This window comes from Trachypithecus francoisi, unplaced genomic scaffold (assembly GCF_009764315.1).
Source record: "Trachypithecus francoisi isolate TF-2019V2 unplaced genomic scaffold, Tfra_2.0 Lachesis_group16, whole genome shotgun sequence".
Taxonomy (NCBI): Eukaryota; Metazoa; Chordata; class Mammalia; order Primates; family Cercopithecidae; genus Trachypithecus; species Trachypithecus francoisi.
Window position 1 is genome coordinate 49609430 of NW_022681461.1, and position 23069 is coordinate 49632498.

Genomic DNA, 23069 nt, shown 5'->3' on the forward strand with positions numbered 1-23069 from the left:
TGGTCAGTAGGACATAGCAGAAGTGAATCTATGTAACTTCTGGGACTGAATCATCATAGACCATGCAGCTTCTGCCTTCTGACACTGCAACACTCACCTTGGAGTCCTGACTCACCTCTTACATAAAACATTTCACTATCCTGAGGCCACCATGCTGTGAGGAAACCCAAGTCACATGAAGAGGCCATGTTTAGGCATTCCAGTAGACAGTCCCAGCTGAGCCTAGTCTTTGAATAATTTCTGCCCAGGTGCCAGAAACGACAAAGAAGCCTCCAGATGATTGTAGCCCCAAGATGAGATACACGTAACCCTTCAAGTCTTCCTACTTCAGGCCACAGACATGGAGCAGAGACAAGCCATCCACAATGTGTCCTATTCAAATTCCTGATCGACCGGATCCAAGGGCAGACTAAAATGATGGTTGTTTCGCACCACTAAGTTTTGGGGTAGTTTGTTATGCAGATTTGATAACTTGAACAATCAGTATGATTGTGTGTCTGCTGAGAGAAATTTGTATCTTCTTTATATGTCACTTTCTCTTTTTCCTTAAACTTAAATTTTTTTGGTTACATAATAGTTGTATCTATTTTTGGGATACATGTGAAATTTTGATACAAGTGTATTTCCTTTTCCCTTTTAACACAAATTGAAGCAGACTATGCACCCTGTTATGTACCATACGTTTTACAAGGAAACTATTTTAAAAATGCTTTACTTACAGGTTTGCGAACATCAGGTAAGGTAATCCAGAGAGGAAACACTATGGGGAAAACGATCAGAAATGTGACTTGCTTGCGGGTTTCAGAAGGCCAGGCAAGGCTGAGAGGCTGGTCCTCCTCATCATCAGCTGTCTCTGTGGTCTGTGGCAGAAAAAGAGGTAAAATTAAACAAACAAAAATATTAAATGTACACAGGCACAACAGCAGGAGCACAGAACAAGGGGAAAACTCCATGTCTTATCAGTTTTCTAGACTCGTTCCAGTAGCTTCATATGTGTGTTTTTGAGGTTTGTAAGAAAACCTCATTTGTCACAGTCTGAGTCCTAGGAACAAATAATACATTGCCCAGCCATGAGCATGTAAGAATGTTCTTTTCTCTCTTGAATGCTCTTCAGCTTCTCATGTTCATCAACTGATTATTCAACTGGAGTGGGCTTACAAGTACGATTCACGAGCTTCTTATAAAAAACTATCTGGGGAGGAAAAGACTTGATGACCACCATCTCCCCATCTTTCCATTTCCTTGAAGACAGAGCCACAAGCTTCAGGCTGCTGGGGAAGGAGAACACTGATAAAAATTAAAATTTCTTTTTTTCTCTCTCTTTTTTTTTTTTTTCCTGAACACTGATTTTTATCAGGCCAATGAAAGTAACCACAGAAACAATTCAGTAATAGTACTAAGAGAGATTAACTTCCCACTGGCCTTGGAATAACTAAGTGCATAGATTTTTGTGTAGTTGTGTTTTCTTCTTTCATTGATATTTTACATATTTATGGGGTACATGTATTTTTTACATGCATTGAATGTGTAATGATCAGGTCAGGGTATTTGCGGCCTCCATCACCTTGAGTGTTTATCATTTCTATGTGTGGTAACATTCCAAGCCCTCTCTTCTAGCTTTGAAACATACAGTGTATTGTTTCTAGCTGTGGTCACCCTAGTCTCCTAAGGAACATTAGAACTGATTTCTTCTATCTAACTGTAAGTTTGTACCCACTGACTGATCTCTCTTCATTTCTCCCTCTCACCCCTACACCCTTCTCAGGTTGTCAGTTGGTCACCTGCTTAACCACAGTTAAGTTTTAAGCCATTGTACTTGCAGCCAAAGACAACTTATGCAAACATATGCCTCAGTCCTCAGAAACAGAAGATAGAAGTCGAGCAAGACATTGAACCTGCACAGGGTGTTGGAGCCAGGGACAAAACTTCAGAGTCTCTGACTTGGCAGCCAGTGGCCAGCGTTTTATTTGTCAGCCACTGAAGTCAGTAGCTTCTGAAGTCAGGGCTGGAAGAGATGGAGGATCTGGGTCCAGCAGGGGGTGACTATTAGACTGTCAGCTGAGCCCTCAACACTTCCAAAACAGCACTGTAGACATCATCAATCACTCCCTTCCCTGCTTGTTTAAAAATGAAAGTGCAGCAGTGGACCACGCATCAGATCTAAAAATATCAACAGGAACTTTTCCACTGATGCTTCCTTTGTGAGACCATATAAATAACTTTAGAAAGCTCCCACCCCTGGGGCTTTTGCTTCCAGCACCACACACTTTTCAGACAGTAACAGCGCACCCCTCCAGCACCTGTGTCCCTACAGAGGTGGCAGGAGGGGCGGGCTCAGGTCAGCTGGCCTCAAGGCCCGGCTCGCAGCAATGCTATGTCTTATTTATTTACCTAGCAAACCTGAGGTACTGCCGAAAGTATGTGTAGTGGTTTATACAATCTCTTCAACTCTCTCTAGGGGTTACAATTTGAAATAATAATTTAAAAAAGGGATGCCAAGCCATGTTGAAAAAGGTTGGTAACAACAGGTTCTTCTGCTTTGGGTATATGTCCTTGGCAGTGGGTAAAAGAATTTGTAAACAGCAAACATGATGGAATTATTATTATTATTTTTTTTGAGACGGAGTCTTGCTCTGCCACCCAGGCTGGAGTGCAGTGGCCGGATCTCAGCTCACTGCAAGCTCCGCCTCCCGGGTTTATGCCATTCTCCTGCCTCAGCCTCCCGAGTAGCTGGAACTACAGGCGCCCGCCTCGTCCGTCGCCCGGCTAGTTTTTTTGTATTTTTAAGTAGAGACAGGGTTTCACCGTATTAGCCAGGATGGTCTCGATCTCCTGACCTCGTGATCCGCCCGTCTCGGCCTCCCAAAGTGCTGGGATTACAGGCTTGAGCCACCGCGCCCGGCCCTACATGATGGAATTAAAGGGATTAGGTATAATAATAAGGCAGAATCAGGAAGTTGGCACAGTTTATTTTGGTACCCTGGATCCTTATTAAATACACAACTCACACTCCCTGTTTCTTTGCTATGCCATTCACATATTGTTCCATCCATTGCTTTCTTCCATCCTGAAATGGAAGAAATCTTTGATGGAAGCTTGGTGTGCTGGCTCTGGTCCCTCTTCTATGCCACCTCTGTCTCTTCCTTGTGGATATAGCAGGTGTACAGAATATCATTCCCTATTGGGCTCACCAGCCTCCCAAGGTGTCAGCTAGCTACGTGAATAATCTTTGTGTCATGGGGCCAGTGTGGATTAAGGAGACAGGTATGTTTTCCTGTCTGTTCCCTCCCAGATACGATCCTTCTTGTTTAACCCAAATGAATGAGTTTCCCCTTACCTCCTGGAAGACGTCCCAGAAATAGGCATGGGAGCCTTGGGGTATTGCATCATTCTTAATAAATACCCTATCTCACATAAGAGATGACTTTTTTCGAGCAGAGGGTCAGTCAGCTTCCCTGAAGACCCATCAAGCTGATGAGTTCATTAAGGCTCCTCCCCGTTCTGGGATTGATGCCTCCCCCCAGCTCTGTTGATCACTACCATCCACAATCTAGCAACTTCTCTCTCAACTTCAAGCTAACCTTTTTCTGATAAAACACAGAAGCAACTCTTTATGACTCATATCATTTTAATGACACCAACAGATGGTGACATTTCATCAATAACCCTTCTGCTTATAACCTACGGATTAGTTCCTTTCTCCATCTGCCAAAGTCACCAGGCAGGCATTGCCACTAGCAAATAGCAGAAAATAATAGTCTGTTTGGATGTATAAGCTCTAAACACACTACTGTCCAATGCAAACAATTAGCTATATTGTACAGCTTCCAAAGCTGCATTGGAGGTAGCTGTTGCTACAGCAGAAATGGACTAGAAGAGACTATGTCTCAGGCTATGCCAACAGGGCCCTCCATGGAAACTTCACAGCCTCCTGGGGGCCAAGTCCTGCTACAGGGAAGTACAGAAGCCTAGAATCCTGGGGTGGATTTGAGAGGTACCCCAGGAACAAGGCTGTTGGCATACATTAGGTGAAATTGTCTTTGCCAAGTAAAGTCTCACTCTGACTCAATGGGAGGCAGCTTGCAAGCTGGTTAGAGAAGTGGAAGAAAAAAATACTGTTCCAAGTTTGAGGCTCATTTTGTCTTTGTTCAAACTGGATGCTCCAGGGGAGAGGCAACTGAGGTTAGGGCAGCGATCTTCCAACTTTTCCTAGAGTTGTGATATGCTGGCTTTGACCTTGTGACAACTCACCCTTACCTCCTAAAACTTCTGCAGAGTGTCCATAGAAAACAAAACAAAGCAAAATGGTCCAGAAAGGATTCATATGGCTTTTGATATAAGGGCTTAAAATAGTTTGATATCTGCTGGGGTCTCTGTAGAAGCCCTAGAATTGTGTAAAGCTTTAGGGCCTTGTAATCTTTGATATGAAAAATCTGACACAAAAACATATGACTTTAAGTTCCCACATGGTGGGTGGTGGTGTGTTGGTTGTCAGAACTTAAAAGAGTCAGTGCAGCATGCTGGGCGGAGTAGGTGGTAGAGAATCAGGAATCCTGAGTTCCAGTGTCTGCTTAGGCTGTGATTCCATGAGCAGTCACCACCAACACCTGCAAGCAGTCACTGAGCACCTACAGGTGCAAAGCACTGCATTTAATTCTGGGACTCGTGCTTTCGAGGATTCTTGGATTTAAAAGGTGAGACAGAACAGAAGATTCCAAAGAATTACTGCAGTATTTATCCAGTTACAGGGATGCTGGCAGGTTACGTGGCGAGAGACTACTGCTTGTCTCCCTATATCTGTTCTGCCTATTATGGACTGAATTGTGTTCCCCCCAATCATGCCCCTTCCTTCTTCCCCAACCAAATTCATATGTTGAAGCTGCAACACCCCCTCCCCCCATCAGTACCTCAGAATGTGACTTATTTGGAGATAGGATCTTCAAAGAGGTAATTAAAATAAAACAAGGCCACTAGGGTGGGTCCTAATCGAATCTGCCTGGTGTCCTTACAGGAGAAGATCAGGACACCTGAAGAGACACCAGGGATTCCTGTGCACAGAGGAAAGGCCACATGAAGATGGGGACACAACAAGAAGGCAGTGCCGGAAAGCAAAGGAGAGAGGCCTCCAAGGAAACCAACCCTGCCAAACACCTGGATCTTGGACTTCTAGCCTCCAGAACTGTGGTAAAGTAACTTTCAATAAAAAATGATATAAATAAAAAGCAGTACAGTGTAACAACTATTTACATAGCATTTACATTGCATTAGTCATTCTAAGCAATCTAGAGATGATTTAAAGGATATGGGAGGATATATATTTGTTACATGCAAATTCTACCCCATTTTATATCAGGGGCTTGAGCATCCATGGAATTTGGTATCCTTGGGGATCTTGGAACCAATCCCCCATGGATACCAAGGGACGACAGTACTGCCTTTTTGCTTTAACAAATAGAAAGCTTGCTTTTAGCTAAACCTGGAATAATTTCAGCCTTCTTGGCCAGGTGTGGCAATGTGATTAAGTTCTGGCCAAAGGATGTATTAGAAGTGTCCGCCACACAACTTCCTGGATCTGTCTTTAAAGGGTGGGGATGTATCCTTCCGCCCTCCTTCCTGATGGCTGGAGGGGACATTTTGCCCACAGCAGAAGAAAATCTTGGGCCATGGGGTAGAGGAACAATATGCGAGGCTCTGAGTTTCTGACACCCATCAAGGGCCATTCAAGCCTTGGACTGCCTATACTGACTTGAGAGACAATCTGAAACTTACGATTGATTGCAATGCTTCTGGGACAAAGCACCCACATGCTGTGACTTCGTTTACTGAGCAGCCTGGGATCGCTCTATGAATTACACAGGAAGCAGGAATCTGGTCTCTCTATAAGATACCTTATTAATGCAGGTCAGGAGACCACATGTTAACACTAGACTAGGTGTCAAAATGCAGGACTTCACATTGGTTTTCTCGCTGTTTATAGGAAAGTCTGCCCAAGTCATGCGCCCACTTCACATCACAATATGTTCTTTCTCACAAGGATAATAAAAAGAGCACTCTCAGAAAATTTTTTATCCAAGCCATTGTTGTTTTGAGTTTTTGGTTTTTTACAGTGCAAGTTTATCCTAACTGATCTAGTGTTCTCTTTATGAGGACTCAAGTGAGAAATAGCTGTCACATCTCAGCACTAAGAAAAGTTGGACTTCTTCTGAGAAACTAAAAAATCTTAGAAATACTGCGAGTCATATAATTGATAGGATTGTTTCTTTGCTTTGTTCACTGGAGAGTTCAGAGCCAAATTTGTAACCTGCTCCCAACAATGACAGGGCTGGATCTGTGCTCACCGTGTTCCAGTCTTACTACTGTCCTTTCTCATCCTGAGCTGTATTTTCTCAAAGTCATTCATTTTATCCTTTTTCGTTAGACGTATTTTTGTAAGTAGCCTCGAATCTTGTGAAAAAAGGTGAGGCACGACTAAAGAAATGTAACATACTTCAGTGGTGTAATAGAAATTTTAGTGTAACTGTATTAGGTTGAAAAGACTTGACAGCTGGGCTCGGTGGCTCAGGTCTGTAATCCCAGCACTTTGGGAGGCCAAGGCAGGTGGATCACTTGAGATCAGGAGTTTGAGACCAGCCTGGTCAACATGGTGAAACCCCATCTCTACTAAAAATACAAAAATTAGCTGGGTGTGATGACAGGTGCCTGCAATCCCAGCTACTCAGGAGGCTGAGGCAGGAGAATCACTTGAACCCATGAGGCACAGGTTGCAGTGAACTGAGATCTCGCTGCTGCACTCTAGCCTGACAACAGAGACTCCGTCTCAAAGAAAAAAAAAGACTTGAGAAAGAGAATATAAATGTTATTCTAAGTGACAACTGGTAACAAATGGATAACCACCTTCTAGGACTCATTTATTAATACTGGAGGTTGAAATCTGGAGGTTTGGCCATCAGAACTCTTACAGAGCACAGAAAAGAAGAGTTTCAGAGGTCAGTTTGCATCTACTGGAAGGGATAAAATCAGCTTGTCTTTATTTTTATCTGGTAAATGGAGGTACAGCAGTAGCCAGTCCAGATTCTCATAGCATCATGAGAATCCATTCAGCTTCTTTGCATGTGCATCTTACACTTTTTCCACTTGAATTTGATATAGATGTTTGCCCCCAAATAAACATCAGGTCTTAGGTGGAGGGGCATGAGCTGGATTCACAAGTTCAGAGCTTGCCTCAGAAGCCAGAAAAATATTTCTTGGAGGCAACACAGTTTCTTACTTTTTTTTGTCTGTGAAGAGCACTGAGCAAGATTCCAGAGTGAAGGAGAATCCGCTTTAACACAATCTCTCCTGTCAGAGAATTAAAGTGAAAATCCAGGAGGCATCTGAAAATAGGCCTAATTCAAGTTCAGTTTTATTGACTGGTAATAACATCTCAACACCAGTTCACAAGGAGCAATCTCAGAGGATCACCCAGATTTGCCTAAATCCCAGTTGAGGCTTGATTCAGGCTGGGAGTGAAGTTCTTACATCTCTCTCCCGGCTCACTTCAACACTTAGGAGGGCCACCTCTTATCACTGGGAAGCCCTTTCAGTGTGGCATGATGCTGGCTCAAAATAGAATATCAGCACTTACGTATTTATGCAAAAACATAATTCATTGCCTTTAAAAACATTAGTGCATCTCACTGCTTCTAGGGCCTGCCAGACCTTTAAACACTATCTTATTGCAAGGCAGAGCTTCTTTGTCTCCCGGGATGTTTTAATGTGGGTTACCTTCCTGTACAAGAACTTGTTACTCAGTTAATCATATGGACAATAATAGATCACAACAGACAAGCTGCAATCATAGATGTCTGCAGTCCTTTAGAGTAGGAAGTTTAGGCCCCAAGAGAAGGAGCTCCAGAATTTCAGAATTGGAAAGGTCTTGTCCTTGAGACCAGCCCCCTCATTTGATGGGTAGGGAACCTGAGATGGAGTGACCTGTTGAAGAAAAGTGGCAGTGCCAGGCCAACCCTCAGTAACCCCTAACTCGCAGCTTAAGGATCTTCCCCTATTCCACACTCCCTCCTTTCCTCAGTCCTAAAAATAGATACAAATGGTTTTTACATCCAGTCATACCAGGCTTCTCAGCTTTGTTTTGTAATAAATTTAATCTATTAAAATAAAAGTTAGGTATAGCAAACATGAAGTGTAACAGTTCAGTCAGGGTGGTGGGAAAAATTGTAAGAGGAAATTACAGGAAAGAGAAGCAAACCTTCTTGGAAGGCCTGCGGGTCGGGGGGCGGTTTGCAAAGCTTTGGGGAAGAATGAGCTGAAAGCGGTGGCTCTCATCCTGGGACAGAGGGCGAGAAATAGGTGCAAAATAATACAAGGGAGTTTATCTGAATAGTTTGTTTACTCATGTCTCCAGAAACCTGGCCTTTAATTATCTGTGTGTAATTACCCTGTAGTGGTGTTGACTCAAAGCCTTTGTCATTAAATCTGTGCTGAAAAAATGCTGGCAGGACCAGCTAGTCAAGGTGTGTGGCTGCCACAGCTCTGTGAGTGGCCTGGCCCCCTAGCTGCTCTTTCACTGAATATCGGTGTCTGAGTATGTTATTCATCTGTTGTGCAGCCTGGGTCCGTGGGTCGGACCCCGGCAATGAAGCATTTAATTGACTTTTTTTTTTTCCTATTTTCTTGAGCCTAAATCTAATTTCTAATTGTCTGAGTGGCTCACAATTTTTTTTTTTTTTTTTTGAGACAGGGTCTCACTCTGCCACCTACACTAGAGTGCTAGATTGCAGTGGCATGATCTCAGCTCACTGCAGCCTCCATCTCCCTGGGTTGAAGCAATCTTCCCACTTTAGCCTCCCAAGTAGCTGAGACTACAGGTATGTACCACCATGGCTAATTTTTGTTTATTTTTTGTAGAGACAAGATCTCACTTAGTTGCCCAGGCTGACTCAAGTGATCCTCCTGCCTTGGTCTCCCAAAGTGCTGGGATTATGGGTGTGAGCTACTGTTCCCGGCCTCATATTTCTTTAAAAAGCTGATAAGAAACATCTGAAGGTTACATTCTTTTCCTTTTCTCAGAGTCATGTAACATTTACAGCAGCATTGAAAGTGAAATGAAGGGCAGACCTGGGGGTGTGTGGAGAGTAGGGGCCACTGAGATGCCCTCTTCTCTCCTTTAGCTCACTGAGTAACATCTCCAAGTTCCTAGGTGCAAATTTAAAAATGAAGTGCAGGTGATAAGTCATCAATGAATATCAGGACCTCAAATATATGTTAGGAAGAAAGACTTGTTCTTGAGCATCTCTACCCAAGAAAAAAGTATAGAGATTTAGCTCAGTTTGAGGTAGGAGGAGGTGGCAACCAAGTGTGCTATGGCCAAAATGAGGGCTTGTGATTTTATGTGCACTTCATTGCTGATGTCACCCCTGATTCCCATAACTGTGGATAATCTTGCTCTGGCTACTTCTAAAATGGATATCTGGGGGACATTGTAGAAGATGGATTAAGCCCTTTATAACAATAAACTTTCTTGGGGCTAACTTTAGCAAGAACTGAAATAGGAGATAGGTTATTTTCAGACTCCAACATTCAGTGTTCAAAGGCCAACAGAGCCCCATGAGAGAATATGCACAACAAAAACAGCATCATCTTTAAGCAAGGAACTATCTGCTTCTCCTCCTACCTCCCTCCTCTTTCATTATTGAAGCATTAAAAATACTCTCTGACAAAGGTGGGATGTTTTATTTTTCCAATTAGATTTCCTTGGAAACTGGTAAAAAGGTGTGTGCCTACAGTGAGTGTGTGGGAGGCTCCTTAGGAGAAGACATCTTGAGAGTGTCTTACCTAATTGCAGGGATGGTTGGAGAGGGGATCAAGAGACAAAGACCCACTTTTCATATGGTTTTCTACTAAATAGGAAGTCAAGCCTAAGGCTGTCTTAAATGTAAAAGAATGGAATTTATAACATCGTTGTTATAAAATTAACTAGGATAATCCAAGAAGAGCACTTAGAAGAGTGTTTGGCACATAGTAAACACTCAAACAAATGTTATTTAAAGTAAATATTTAGGAAAACAATTTCTTCAAAGACATGTAGGAGAAAAAAAGCTTGACTAAGTGAATTATAACATTTCCAGCAATATGATTCTATAATTCAATTATTTGATTTGAAGGTGGAAAATGCAAAAATTTTGTATCTCCATGTGTCCACTTATCCAATATTTATCAAGCATTCATTGACTTTAGTGATATCAATAGTTTCTTTTTCTTTCTTTTTTTTTAATTATACTTTAAGTTCTAGGGTACATGTGTACAACATGCAGGTTTGTTACATATGTATACATGTGCCATGTTGGTGTGCTGCACCCATTAACTTATCATTTACATTAGGTATATCTCCTAATGCTATCGCTCCCCCCTCCCCCCTCCCCACAATAGGACCCGGTGTGTGATGTTCCCCTTCCTGTGTCCAAGTGATCTCATTGTTCAATTCCCACCTATGAGTGAGAACATGTGGTGTTTGGTTTTCTGTTCTTGCTGAGAATGATGGTTTCCAGCTGCATCCATGTCCCTACAAAGGACACAAACGCATCCTTTTTTATGGCTGCATAGTATTCCATGGTGTATATGTGCCACATTTTCTTAATCCAGTCTGTCACTAATGGACATTTGGGTTGATTCCAAGTCTTTGCTATTGTGAATACTGCTGCAATAAACATACGTGTGCATGTGTCTTTATAGCAGCATGACTTATAATCCTTTGGGTATATACCCAGTAATGGAATGGCTGGGTCAAATGGTATTTCTAGTTCTAGATTCTCGAAGAATCGCCACACTGTTTTCCACAATGGTTGAACTAGTTTACAGTCTTACCAGCAGTGTAAAAGTGTTCCTATTTCTCCACATCCTCTCCAGCACCTGTTGTTTCCTGATTTTTTAATGATTGCCATTCTGACTGATGTGAGATGGTATCTCATCGTGGTTTTGATTTGCATTTCTCTGATGGCTAGTAATGATGAGCATTTTTTCATGTGTCTGTTGGCCGTATGAATGTTTTCTTTTGAGAAATGTCTGTTCATATCCTTTGCCCACTTTTTGATGGGGTTGTTTGCTTTTTTCTTGTAAATTTGATTGAGTTCTTTATAGGTTCTGGATATTAGCCATTTGTCAGATGAGTAGATTGCAAAAATGTTCTCCCATTCTATAGGTTGCCTGTTCACTCTGATGGTAGTTTCTTTTGCTGTGCAGAAGCTCTTTAGTTTAATTAGATCCCATTTGTCAATTTTTGCTTTTGTTGCCATTGCTTTTGGTGTTTTAGACATGAAGTCCTTGCCCATGCCTATGTCCTGAATGGTATTACCTAGGTTTTCTTCTAGGATTTTTATGGTTTTAGGTCTAACATTTAAGTCTCGAATTCATCTTGAATTAATTTTCATATAAGGAGTAAGGAAAGGATCCAGTTTCAGCTTTCTACTTGTGGCTAGCCAATTTTCCCAGCACCATTTATTAAATAGGGAATCCTTTCCCCATTTCTTGTTTTTGTCAGGTTTGTCAAAGATCAGATGGCTATAGATGTGTGGTATTATTTCTGAGGACTCTGTTCTGTTCCATTGGTCTAGATCTTTGTTTTGGTACCAGTACCATGCTGTTTTGGTTACTATAGCCTTGTAGTATGGTTTGAAGTCAGGTAGCATGATGCCTCCAGCTTTGTTCTTTTGGCTTAGGATTGTCTTGGCAATGCAGGGTCTTTTTTGGTTCCATATGAACTTTAAAGTAGTTTTTCCAATTCTGTGAAGAAAGTCGTCGGTAGCTTAATGGGGATGGCATTGCATCTATAAATTACCTTGGGCAGTATGGCCATTTTCACAATATTGATTCTTCCTATCCTTGAGCATGGTGTTCTCCATTTGTTTGTGTCCTCTTTTATTTCACTGAGCAGTGGTTTGTAGTTCCTTGAAGAGGTCCTTTACATCCCTTGTAAGTTGGATTCCTAGGTATTTTATTCTCTTTCAAGCTATTGTGAATGGGAGTTCATTCATGATTTGGCTGTTTGTCTGTTACTGCTGTATATGAATGCTTGTGATTTTTGCACGTTGATTTTGTATCCTGAGACTTTGCTGAAGTTGCTTATCGGCTTAAGGAGATTTTGGGCAGAGATGATGGGGTTTTCTAAATATACAATCATGTCATCTGCAAACAGGGACAATTTGACTTCCTCTTTTCCTAATTGAATACCCTTTATTTCTTTCTCTTGCCTGATTGCCCTAGCCAGAACTTCCAACACTATGTTGATTAGGAGTGGTGAGAGAGGGCATCCCTGTCTTGTGCTAGTTTTCAAAGGGAATGTTTCCAGTTTTTGCCCATTCAGTATGATATTGGCTGTGGGTTTGTCATAAATAGCTCTTATTATTTTGAGATAAGTTCCATCAATACCCAATTGACTGAGAGTTTTTAGCAGGAAGGGCCGTTGAATTTTGTCAAAGGCCTTTTCTGCATCTATTGAGATAATCATGTGGTTCTTGTCTTTGGTTCTGTTTATATGCTGGATTATGTTTATTGATTTGCGTATGTTGAACCAGCCTTGCATCCCAGGGATGAAGCCCACTTGATCATGGTGGATAGGCTTTTTGATGTGCTGCTGGATTCGGTTTGCCAGTATTTTATTGAGGATTTTTGCATCAATGTTCATCAGGGATATTGGTCTAAAATTCTTTTTTTTGTTGTATCTCTGTCAGGCTTTGGTATCAGGATGATATTAGCCTCATAAAATGAGTTAGGGAGGATTCTCTTTTTCTATTGATTGGAATAGTTTCAGAAGAAATGGTACCAACTTCTCCTTGTACCTCTGGTAGAATTCAGCTGTGAATCCATCTGGTCCTGGACTTTTTTGGGTGGTAGGCTATCAATTATTGCCTCAATATCAGAGCCTGCTATTGGTCTATTCAGGGATTCAACTTCTTCCTGGTTTAGTCTTAGGAGAGTGTAAGTGTCCAGGAAATTATCCATTTCTTCTAGGTTTTCTAGTTTATTTGCGTAGAGGTGTTTATAGTATCCTCTGATGGGAGTTTGTATTTCTGTGGGGTCGGTGGTGATATCCCCTTTATCATTTTTTATTGCATCTATTTGATTCTTCTCTCTTTTCTTCTTTATTAGTCTTGCTAGTGGTCTATCAATTTTATTGATCTTTTCAAAAAACCAACTCCTGGATTCATTGATTTATTGGAGCGTTTTTTGTGTCTCTATCTCCTTCAGTTCTGCTCTGATCTTAGTTATTTCTTGCCTTCTGCTAGCTTTTGAATGTGTTTGCTCTTGCTTCTCTAGTTCTTTTAATTGTGATGTTAGGGTGTCAATTTTAGATCTTTCCTGCTTTCTCTTGTGGGCATTTAGTGCTATAAGTATCCGTCTCCACACTGCTTTAAATGTGTCCCAGAGATTCTGGTATGTTGTATCTTTGTTCTCGTTGGTTTCAAAAACATCTTTATTTCTGCCTTCATTTCGTTATGTACCCAGTAGTCATTCAGGAGCAGGTTGTTCAGTTTCCATGTAGTTGAGTGGTTTTGATTGAATTTCTTAGTCCTGAGTTCTAGTCTGATTGCACTGTGGCCTGAGAGACAGTTTGTTATAATTTCTGTTCTTTTACATTTGCTGAGGAGTGCTTTACTTTCAACTATGTGGTCAATTTTGGAATAAGTGCAATGTGGTGCTGAGAAGAATGTATATTCTGTTGATTTGGGGTGGAGAGTTCTATAGATGTCTATTAGGTCCGCTTGGTGCAGATTTGAGTTCAATTCCTGGATATCCTTGTTAACTTTGTTTCGTTGATCTGTCTAATGTTGACAGTGGGGTGTTAAATTCTCCCATTATTATTGAATGGGAGTCTAAGTCTCTTTGTAAGTCTCTGAGGACTTGCTTTATGAATCTGGGTGCTTCTGTATTGGGTGCATATATATTTAGGGTAGTTAGCTCTTCCTGATGAAGTGATCCCTTTACCATTATGTAATGGCCTTCTTTGTCTCTTTTGATCTTTGATGGTTTAAAGTCTGTTTTATCAGAGACTAGGATTGCAACCCTTGCTTATTTTTGTTTTCCATTTGCTTGGTAGATCTTCCTCCATCCCTTTATTTTGAGCCTATGTGTGTCTCTGCATGTGAGATGGGTTTCCTGGATACAGCAGACTGATGGGTCTTGACTCTTTATCCAATTTGCCAGTGTGTGTCTTTTAATTGGACCATTTAGTCCATTTACTTTTAAGGTTAATATTGTTGTGTGAACTTGATCCTGTCATTATGATATTAGCTGGTTATTTTGCTCACTAGTTGATGCAGTTGCTTCCTAGCATCACTGGACTTTACATTTTGACATGTTTTTGCAATGGCTGGTACCTGTTGTTCCTTTCCATGTTTAGTGCCTCCTTCAGGATCTCTTGTAGGGCAGCCTGGTGGTGACAAAATCTCTCAGCATTTGCTTGTTTGTAAAGGATTTTATTTCTCCTTCACTTACGAAACTTAGTTTGGCTGGATATGAAATTCTGGGTTGAAAAATCTTTTCTTTAAGAATGTTGAATATTGGCTCCCACTCTCTTCTGGCTTGGAGAGTTTCTGCCAAGAGATCTGCTGTTATCTGATGGGCTTCCTTTTGTGTGTAACCCGACGTTTCTCTCTGGCTGCCCTTAACATTTTTTCCTTCATTTCAACTTTGGTGAATCTGACAATTGTGTATCTTGGAGTTGTTCTTCTCGAGGAGTATCTTTGTGGCATTCTCTGTATTTCCTGAATTTGAATGTTGGCCTGCCTTACTAGGTTGGGGAAGTTCTCCTGAATGATATCCTGCAGAGTGTTTTCCAACTTGGTCCCATTTTCCCTGTCACTTTCAGGCACACCAATCAGACGTAGATTTGGTCTTTTCACATAATCCCATATTTCTTGGAGGCGTTGTTCATTTCTTTTTCCTCTACACTTCTCTTCTTGCTTCATTTCATTCATTTGATCTTCAATCGCTGATACTCTTTCTTCCAGATGATGGAGTCGGTTACTGAAGCTTGTGCATTTGTCATGTAGTTCTCGTGTTACGGTTTTCATCTCTATCAGTTCTTTTAAGGTCTTCTCTACTTTGGTTATTCTAATTAGCCATTCCTCAAATCTTTTTTCAAGGTTTTTAGTTTCTTTGCGCTGGTTATGTAGTTCCTCCTTTAGCTCTGAGAAGTTTGATTGACTGAAGCCTTCTTCTCTCAACTCGTGACAGTCATTCTTCGTCCAGCTTTGTTCCATTGCTGACGATGAGCTGCTTTCCTTTGGAGGGGGAGATGCACTGATTTTTTGAATTTCCAGCTTTTCTGCCCTGCTTTTTCCCCATCTTTGTGGTTTTATCTGCCTTTGGTCTTTGATGATGGTGATATACTGATGGGGTTTTGGTGTGGGTGTCCTTTCTGTTTGTTAGAAGGAAAACTAACAGTCAGGACCCTCAGCTGCAGGTCTGTTGGAGTTTGCTTGAGGTCCACTCCAGACCCTGGTTGCCTGGGTATCAGCAGTGGAGGCTGCAGAAGAGAGAATATTGCTGAACAGCGAGTGTTGCTGTCTGATTCTTGCTCTGGAAGCTTCGTCTCAGGGGTGTACCCCGCCGTGTGAGGTGTCAGTCTGCACCTAGTGGGGGATGTCTCCCAGTTAGGCTACTCAGGGGTCAGGGACCCACTTGAGCAGGCAGTCTGTCTCTTTTCAGATCTCAACCTCTGTGCTGGGAGATCCACTGCACTCTTCAAAGCTGTCAGACGGGGCATTTACCTCTGCTGAGGTTTCTGCTGCTTTTTCTTTAGCTATGCCCTGTCTCCAGAGGAGGAGTCTACAGAGGCAGGTCGGCCTCCTTGAGCTGTGGTGGGTTCCACCTAATTCTAGCTTCCCAGTAGCTTTGTTTACCTACTTAAGCTTCAATAATGGCGGGCGCCCCTTCCCTAGCCTCTCTGTTGCCTTGCAGTTAGATCTCAGACTACTATGCTAGCAATGAGGGAGGCTCCGTGGGCATGGGACCCTCTGGGCCAGGTGTGGGATATAATCTCCTGCTGTGCCATTTGCTAAGACCCTTGGTAAAGTGCAGTATTAGGGTGGGAGTTACCCGATTTTCCAGGTGTTGTGTGTCTCAATTTCCTTTGGCTAGGAAAAGGAATTCCCTTCCCCCTTGCGCTTCCTAGGTGAGGCGATGCCTTGCCCTGCTTCAGCTCTTGCTGGTCGGGCTGTACCTGCGGACCAGTGTCAACTGTCTGACATGCCCCAGTAAGATGAACCTGGTACCTCAGTTGAAAATGCAGAAATCACCCATCTTCTGTGTTGCTGACGCTGGGAGCTGGAGGCTGGAGCTGTTCCTATTCGGCCATCTTGGGTGTGTCCCCCAATATCAATAATTTCTTATTCTCTCAGGCAATATGAATAAATAGAAAGCCTTTGTAAATAAGATGAAAGGGAAAAATTCACAGCCCTAAGGAGAAAATATGATTTTATTCCAGTAGGCAAGCTTTAAGTAGATATTCTATCAGAAACAAAGCTGCTAAGCAGGTGTCAAGACTCATAATATTGTGACACCTTAATTCTGTGTTTTGTGCAGAGCTGAAAACAATGGTAGAGTTGGAACTCTTGAAGGTAAAATTACCAAAAATGCACAGTCACACGTTGAAAGAGGGAAACGCTCCGAAATCAACAACTCTTTGCCAAGTAAAAGGTGCCTCCCCAGAAACATTCCATAGAACACTCTTCATTTTGTAAGCTTAAATCACAGTACGCATTTCACAAAAGAAATACCTATAAACTCCCACCCAAAACACTGGCTGGCTCAGGAATAGTAAGTTGTTCTCGCCTCCATGGTTTCCTAAACATATTGCCTAATTAGTGGGGTCAGCATACTAATGGCCTTCATTATGTCAATGGATTATGAAAATAGAACATTATACTTGAAATTTAAATATGGAAGACTGACCTACAGCATTATTCACTACTGGGTTGTGGATCATTTTGGTCTTACAGACCCAAACAGCTGACCTCAAAATCTCTAAGTGACACATGGAAAATGAACTTTTGGCACCCTGACACTGTAGTTTAGGACTCACCAAACAAGGTGTGCTGTGAGTCACTTCCAAAGCAAACCTGAGTTCTGGGATGGCTTTCCTAAGGGCTCTAAGGCTGAGGATAAAGCATCATTTGCTTTTTCCCCTTTGAAAACGGGTGAAAACAGGGGGAATCTGGAAGAAGAAAAACTGTTAGACCACATGACAGAAAACCAGAGAGCTGTATTCAGAAAAGTTCAGTTACTGAATACTGATGTCAGTCCCTATTGACTGTTATAGACTGAAAGTTTATGAGCCCTCCCTCCAACCCCCAATTCATATGCCCAAACTCCACTCCCTACAGTGTGGCTGTATTCAGAGATGAGGCCTCTAATGAAGTGATTAAGGTTAAATGAGGTAATAAGGGTGGGGCCCTGATTCGATAGAATCATAAGAAATCCCAGAAGGCTTGTGCTCTCTGTCTCTATGTCCCTCTCTTTCCCCCCAGGGTGCATGTGCACCAAGGGAAAGCCACGTGAAGACATAATGAGACAGCAGTCATCTGCAACCCAAAAAGGAAGCCCTTACCAGAGACTGAATTTGCCAGAACCTTGATCTTGGACTTCCAACCCCCCAGATCTGTGGGAAAATAAGCTGCTGTTTAAGCCACCAAGTCTATGGTATTTTATTCTGGTAGCCCCAGTAGACTAATACAATGCCCATATGCATGTTTATCTTTTTCAAAGATCTCCTTTTTGAATAGATCTTTTTGGCTTTGAAATAAATCATTGCGTTCACTTTATTTTTAAATTGCCCTTTTTTCCACTCATTCTTTTGAGCCTTAGAACTCTTTATCTTTGTTCTTTTAATTTCTCTGTCTTTGCATTTGTGTATGTGTGTGTGTGTGTATATGTGTGTGTGTGTGTGTATATATATATACTTTTTTTTTTTTTTTTTTTGAGACAGAGTCTTGCTGTGTCACCCAGGTGGGAGTGCAGTGGCACGATCTTGGCTCACTGCAGCCTCTGCCTCCCAGGTTTGAGCGATTCTCTTTCCTCAGCCTCCTGTGTAGCTGGGATGACAAGTGCCAGACACCATACCTGGTTAACTTTTTTTTTTGTATTTTTAGTAGAGATGGGTTTTCACCATGTTGGTCAGGCTGGTCTTGAACTCCTGACCTCAAGTGATCTGCCCACCTTGGCTTCTCAAAGTGCTGGGATTACAGGTGTGAGCGACCACACCCAGCCTGTATTTATTTGTATTTTTTAACCAACTAATTCTCTGTACTCTTTTCTTATCATCTACTTTCCTATCACTTATCCATAAGATAAGTGAAAAGGAGGTAAGTTTACGTGTTTCTTTTTTGGAAGGCAATGCCATCTGAGACATTTGTTTTGCCTTCTATGTGAACATCCTAAACCAACAGAGCTAACAGTTAAGTGGAAAAAAGACCTTTTTTTGTTTGTTTGTTTGAGATGGAGTCTTGCTCTGTTGCTCAGGCTGCAGTGCAGTGGTGCGATCTCGGCTCTCTGCAACCTCCACCGCCCGGGGTCAAGGGATTCTCCTGCCTCAACCTCCCAAGTAGCTGGGGCTTCAGGTGCGTGCCACCACACCTGGCTAATTTTTTGTATTTTTAGTAGAGATGGGGTTTCACCGTGTTAGCGAGGATGGTCTTGACCTTCTGACCTCGTGATCTGCCTGCCTCGGCCTCCCAAAGTGCTGGGATTACAGGCATGAGGCACTACTCCTGGCCGAAAACAGACTTCTTAAAAATGATAAATCTTTGCTTGCCTGGTGGTAGAAAATAATTTACTCCCTTTATAATATCATCATATGGTTTGTTTTATATATAGATGGAAAAAAATCAGGAATTTGGCACCCTAAACACAACATGAGAAGGTTTCATGCACTAATGGCCTCCTGAAAACAACTTAATCTTGGACAAGACTGAACTGAAATCAAGGTTTCAAAATATCTTGCTGTGAGTGATGAAGCTGTCTGGACCTAACTTTTCCAAGAGGCTGAGAAACCATTCTGTAATCATGCAGAATGCCTTCTGAAGAGTCTGGTGGAATGCAACTGTTTTCCCTCATTTTGCATTTTTTTCCAACGATTCTAGGTGCAACTTATGGATGAGATGGCTTTCTTTCTGTATTACTAGAGTAAATTGGATTTTGTTGTTTTCATGGGCTTTGTAAATCCTTAAATCTTGCTGATAAAATCCATAAGAGATTTGCTAACATAAAAGCTAACTGGAGAATCATAAAAAATAATTCAGAAACCATTTTCATCATCTTATTATCAACTGTATTAAAATTACTCATAGGAACAGTAATACTAATGGTAGTATTTCTTTCCAGAGTGGTAATGGAGTTTTTTCTTTTTTATTAATAGCCCTTAATGTATATTATGGGAACAATTAATAGACATTCTTCAAACTCCTTCAGAAAGCACAATGACAAGTGGCATTTTTAATAGCGAGATTCTCAGCGAATATATAATTCTTTGTCAATATTCAAATTAAGGCAGAAACTCTAGAGTCTGATCTATATCTATTTCATCTATATCTATTTCATCTTTTAAATGTGTTAAAGGCCTCTTGAGTGCATCTTAAGCAGTTGGTCAATATTTTTCAGGTCATCACATACAGGAACTGGACCCCAGTTTTTCCTAAAAAATATGTATGTACAGATTAACAGAAAAAAAATCCACTTCAGAAAATGGAACCCATGTGCCAAGGCCCGGTCAGTAAAAAATTCCTAATTTTTGCTTGCTCTGACACTAGTGGATTTCTCTTCTAAGGTAGTCATAGCACTAACACTGTTCGGGCCTTAAAAAAATCCAATCTGGGCTGGGTTATGGTGGCTCACAATTGTAGTTCCAGCACTTTTGGAGGTCTGGATAGAAGGATCACTTGAGGCCAGGAGTTGGAGAGTAGCCTGGGAAACACAGCAAGATCCATTTCTACAAAAGATTAAAAAAATTAACTGGGCATTGTGGTGTGCACCTGTAGTCCTAGGTACTTGTGAAGCTGAGGTGGGAGGATCACTCGAGCCCAGAAGTTGGAGGCTGCAGTAAGCCATGATTGCGCCACTGCACTCCAGCCTGAGTGATGGTACAAGACCCCAACCCTAAAAAAAAACTAAACAGTCCGATGAAGAGTCTTTTGCTATTCTTACTTCTTTCACTATTCAGCTTTGGTATCTCCCCCAGCACTGCTCTTATGTTCTAGTGGTGTCAGACACAAATACACACACCCCACTTTTCACCAATGCCTTTACTTCTAGCTACAAAGTAGCTAGAACCACAGGTGCATGTCACCATGCCCTGCTAAATTTTGTATTTTTGGTAGAGATAGGGTTTTGTGATGTTGTCCAGGCTAGTCTTGAACTCCCGAGCTCAAGTGATCCACCTGCCTCGGCCTCCCAAAACTGGGATTGATTACAGGTGTGAGCCAATCTTGGGTGGCAGAACCTCTTATTATACTTGATTGATGTTCCAGGAGATTGAAAAACCAGGGAAATGCAGTTCTTGCCTATTTTTAAACTTTCAAAATGGTGGACCTGGCTGTTACCCCTTAATTATTTAGAAAGGTGACTTTCTCTTTGGAGGTTCCCAAACCCTGTATTAAACCTCACCACTGCTAAGAACTTAAATGTTTGCTTACTAAGGATAATATTTTAGGGAGAAAGACATCATATGAATTCCAGGTACCAAATGCTTGGATAATCTTAGAAATCCCTATCTGAGCTAACAATTTTTGACCAACATTTATTACAAAATCTTCCAAAGAGGGTCTAAAATCATAGCTGCAACTTTAAACAACAATGACAACAACAGTCTGTAATAAACCTTCTGATTTTCATAATGACCTTCCCTCCTTCCAACAATCTGTAACAAAACTGTTGGTTTTCATAATGACCCTTCCTTCCTTTCGATGGGGTCTCCTCTGTCGCCTAGGCTGGAGTGCACTAGGGTGATCATGGCACACTGTAGCCTCTGCCTCCTGGGCTCAAGTGATCCTCTGACCTCAGACTCCAAAGTAGCTAGAACCACAGGTGCATGTCACCATGCCCTGCTAAATTTTTGTATTTTTGGTAGAGATAGGGTTTTGTGATGTTGTCCAGGCTAGTCTTGAACTCCCGAGCTCAAGTGATCCACCTGCCTCGGCCTCCCAAAACTGGGATTGATTACAGGTGTGAGCCACCATGCCTGGCCATGACATGTTTTTAAAAATCAACCTCAGAGATCTAAATTTAATAGTAGGAAGATATTTTTGAGCATTTCTTTTTTTAAAAAGAGAAATAAAAAACCACAGTCACTTGCATCCTGTTTCCCCTACTCATTCTTCACTTTGTGACATAAAACTCAAACATTTTTATCAGCATTATGAGGCTTTATAAAAGCAGATCTTAAAAACTCCACTGAGTATAGGTAAAGATAACAGTATGGAGAAATAAGTCAGAGCTGAATTCCCGAGAAAGGAAGAGCTTAATATGGCAAAGTAATATTTGAATTGTAAAGTGAGAATAAAAGCACTTGCATTTTACACATTCTCTATCTCCAACCATCTGTTATCTATCTACCTATCTCTGTATCTGTCAATCAATCAATCACATTCCTAGGAATGTGATTTTCTTATATAACTGTTTGCCCACAGGTGCGCCTGGGAAGCTCTTAGCCAAAGCAGGGACAATTCTGATTTCCCTAAGGACAGAGGGAAATCTTAGAAGTGAAATGAAATAAAAACGGAAACACATAAAAAGTTGTCTCATGCTAAGTGAAAATATAGGACACAGTTATTAAAAGTTGAAGTTTTAGATTTTAGAACTAAGGAATTTGCAAGTCTCTCCTCCTTCTACCCTCATTTGTGAGCATATTTAAAGGGTTTTGATGTGTCACAGCAGCGGGGATTATGATGCAGCAGGCAGGCAGTTTTGCAGTGTATGTGGGCCAAGTGCAAATCACCCATCTAGATTGGCAAAATTGAAATGTTAGAAAATGCTGGGTTCTGGGTGGGAGAGCATATTGCCTTGAATTGTCTTTCAAACCTGGCTAAATTCTCAACATCAAAAATTTGAGAAGGTTGATAAATTCTCAGTGGCATCCCAGATCAGATTTCTCAGTGTTGGAATCAACAACATTGGATCAGCAGTTACTGGGCAAAGATAATTATCACTCAGCCATTTAAAAAGTCATACTATTTTTTGGTTCCACAGAATATACAAATGAAGCAAAAACTTCATTCCTCTGTGAGAGAGTATTTTAAAAACGCTCTCCATTGCCACGGTAAAGACTGTATGGCAGCAACCTCTCGGAGATGAGGTGACAATGTGAAATTAGTTCACTTGTAAATAGGGTTTTTAAAACAGCAGGTTAATTACACAAGGCAGGCTAAACTCTCAGGAGAATAACAGCAATGAGTATGGTGCATGGGGCTCATAATTTCCATTAATAAAGTCAGGACGCATACCCCACTTTTCATGGAGCTTGCTAAAACTACAACTCAAAAGGAAATAAAACTAACAAAATGAAAAGGCATTGAATCATGTCCATGAAACTGTGCTTCAGGTGGCCTGATCATCCCGCATTCACATTTTCCTTCTGACTCTGGAGGCCCAGCCCTAATTCATCCCATCACCCAGACTTTCCAGCCTGGAAACCTCAGCAGCATCTGCAGCTTCCTTTTCTTCACTTTCTATGACCAAGTCAATACCAAAATCTTCCCAATTCTGGCTCAGAAATGGTTCTCAAATCCAGCCATTGCCATTCATACTGCAGCTCATACATGGTCTACCAATAGACACCTTGCCACCTGCACTACTCAATAGCCATTAAAAAAATCTTAGTACTGCTAATAGTAGCACACACCTATGCAGTGCTTACAATGTGCCAAGAACTGTTCTAAGAGCATTTATCCTCACAACAGTGCTATGAGACAGACACCATTATTATCCCTGTTTCACAGAGAGGAAAAGTGGATAACAGGTTAAGTCACTTGTTCAGGATTACACAGCTGGTAAGCAGCAGAGCTAGGATTTGAATTCAGGTGGTC

At 41.5% G+C, this 23069-nt stretch overlaps 1 protein-coding gene and 1 long non-coding RNA gene across 4 annotated transcripts in view; one reads left to right on the top strand and one right to left on the bottom strand.

Moving 5' to 3' along the window:
• LOC117098630 overlaps positions 1-17754 on the top strand; it is a 49261-nt gene extending 31507 nt beyond the window's left edge. The window contains exons 2-3 of the long non-coding RNA XR_004443499.1: positions 5012-5184; positions 17523-17754. This is a non-coding gene — a long non-coding RNA (uncharacterized LOC117098630). The remainder of the gene's footprint in view (positions 1-5011; positions 5185-17522) is intronic.
• Positions 1-23069, bottom strand: part of SLC24A2 (solute carrier family 24 member 2) — a 303081-nt gene that overhangs the window by 36651 nt on the left and 243361 nt on the right. For all 3 annotated transcript variants that reach the window (XM_033237445.1, XM_033237447.1, XM_033237446.1), the window contains one exon: positions 720-860. In XM_033237445.1, the coding sequence (XP_033093336.1) occupies positions 720-860 (141 nt within the window). The remainder of the gene's footprint in view (positions 1-719; positions 861-23069) is intronic.